This window comes from Rhea americana, unplaced genomic scaffold (assembly GCF_003343005.1).
Source record: "Rhea americana isolate MKP2758 unplaced genomic scaffold, rheAme1 scaffold_1129, whole genome shotgun sequence".
NCBI lineage: Eukaryota > Metazoa > Chordata > Aves > Rheiformes > Rheidae > Rhea > Rhea americana.
The window spans coordinates 9,787-10,909 of NW_028185183.1; the positions used below are offsets into that span (position 1 = coordinate 9,787).

General features: G+C 66.6%; 1 protein-coding gene across 1 annotated transcript in view; it reads right to left on the bottom strand.

The window, feature by feature from the left end:
- The window catches only part of LOC146600861 (sodium/potassium-transporting ATPase subunit alpha-3-like), a gene marked incomplete at both ends in the record, with an annotated part of 10,605 nt that extends 9,783 nt beyond the window's left edge, over positions 1 to 822 (bottom strand). Inside the window, one exon of the mRNA XM_085316539.1 lies at positions 630 to 822. Coding sequence (XP_085172665.1) covers positions 630 to 822 — 193 coding nt within the window. The remainder of the gene's footprint in view (positions 1 to 629) is intronic.
- Between the last annotated feature and the right edge of the window lie 301 nt (positions 823 to 1,123).

Below are 1,123 nucleotides of genomic sequence, written 5' to 3' on the forward strand. Positions count from 1 at the left end.
GCCCCAGGGACCCCTCCAGACCCCAACTATGCCCAGGAGCTACTGTTCCAGGGGCCTCAGGACTCCCCCAGGACCCTCTCCTAGGACATGCTCACCCAGGAACCCCCCAAGACCCCAAACCGAGGACCTCCTTCAACCTGTATTCAGGACACACTCACCCTGGGAACTCTGGGACTCTCCCAGACCCAACCCCATACCCAGAACCCCTGGGACCCCCCTGGACCCCTGTCCCCTACCAGGACAGGCTCATCCAGGGACCCTGGAGACATCCCAGCCCTATTCCCAGGACCCCTTGGGACCTTCATTTCCTTACTCAGGACCCCCATACTGTATCGCAGACCCCCAGGACTCCCCAGGCCTCCCATATCCTACCCAAGATGGGCTTGCCCAGGACCCCTCCAGACCCACCAGGACCCTCATCTCATGCCCAGGTCCCCCAGGACCCCCATCCCCTCCCCAAGATAGGCTTGTCCAGGACCCCTCTGGATCCCCCAATACCCTCATCCTGTACCCAGGACCCCCCAATCCCCTACCCAGGATGAGCTTGGATCCTCATCCCATGCCCAGGACCCCCGGGACCCCCCGGAAGCCTCATCCTGTGCCCGGCCCCCCGGGACCCCCGCCCCTACCCAGGACACGTTCTCCCAGCCCGCCCAGCTCCAGGTAGGCGTTCTGGAAAGCCTCCTTCATCTCCTCGTCCAGGGGCTGCTCCTTGCCCTGCAGCAGGATGGTGGAGCAGCGGTCCAGGATCCGCTCCGGGGCCCCCTTCATCACCAGCAGGTACCGGTTGTCGTTGGGGTCCTCGGTCTCATGGATGGAGAGCTGCAGGGAAAGCGGAGGATGGGGTGGGTGGAGGGGTCAGGCCTGGGGTGCCCCCCCCCCCCATACCGTGGGATTTTCCAGGCCGGTGCCCCCTGGGAATCCCGTCCTGCCAGCGCGGTGCAGGGGATTAGTGTGACGGGCTGGGACGGTGGCAGGACCTGCCCCCCCCCCTCCCCGGCACAGGGGGCCCCATGGGGGAACCGGGGCTGGGGGCCGCCATGGGGCCCTGGGGGACACGCAGGTATGGGGGGGGTGTCCAGGGTCTTGGGGTACCTACAGGTGTGGGGGGAGCCAGAAGGGC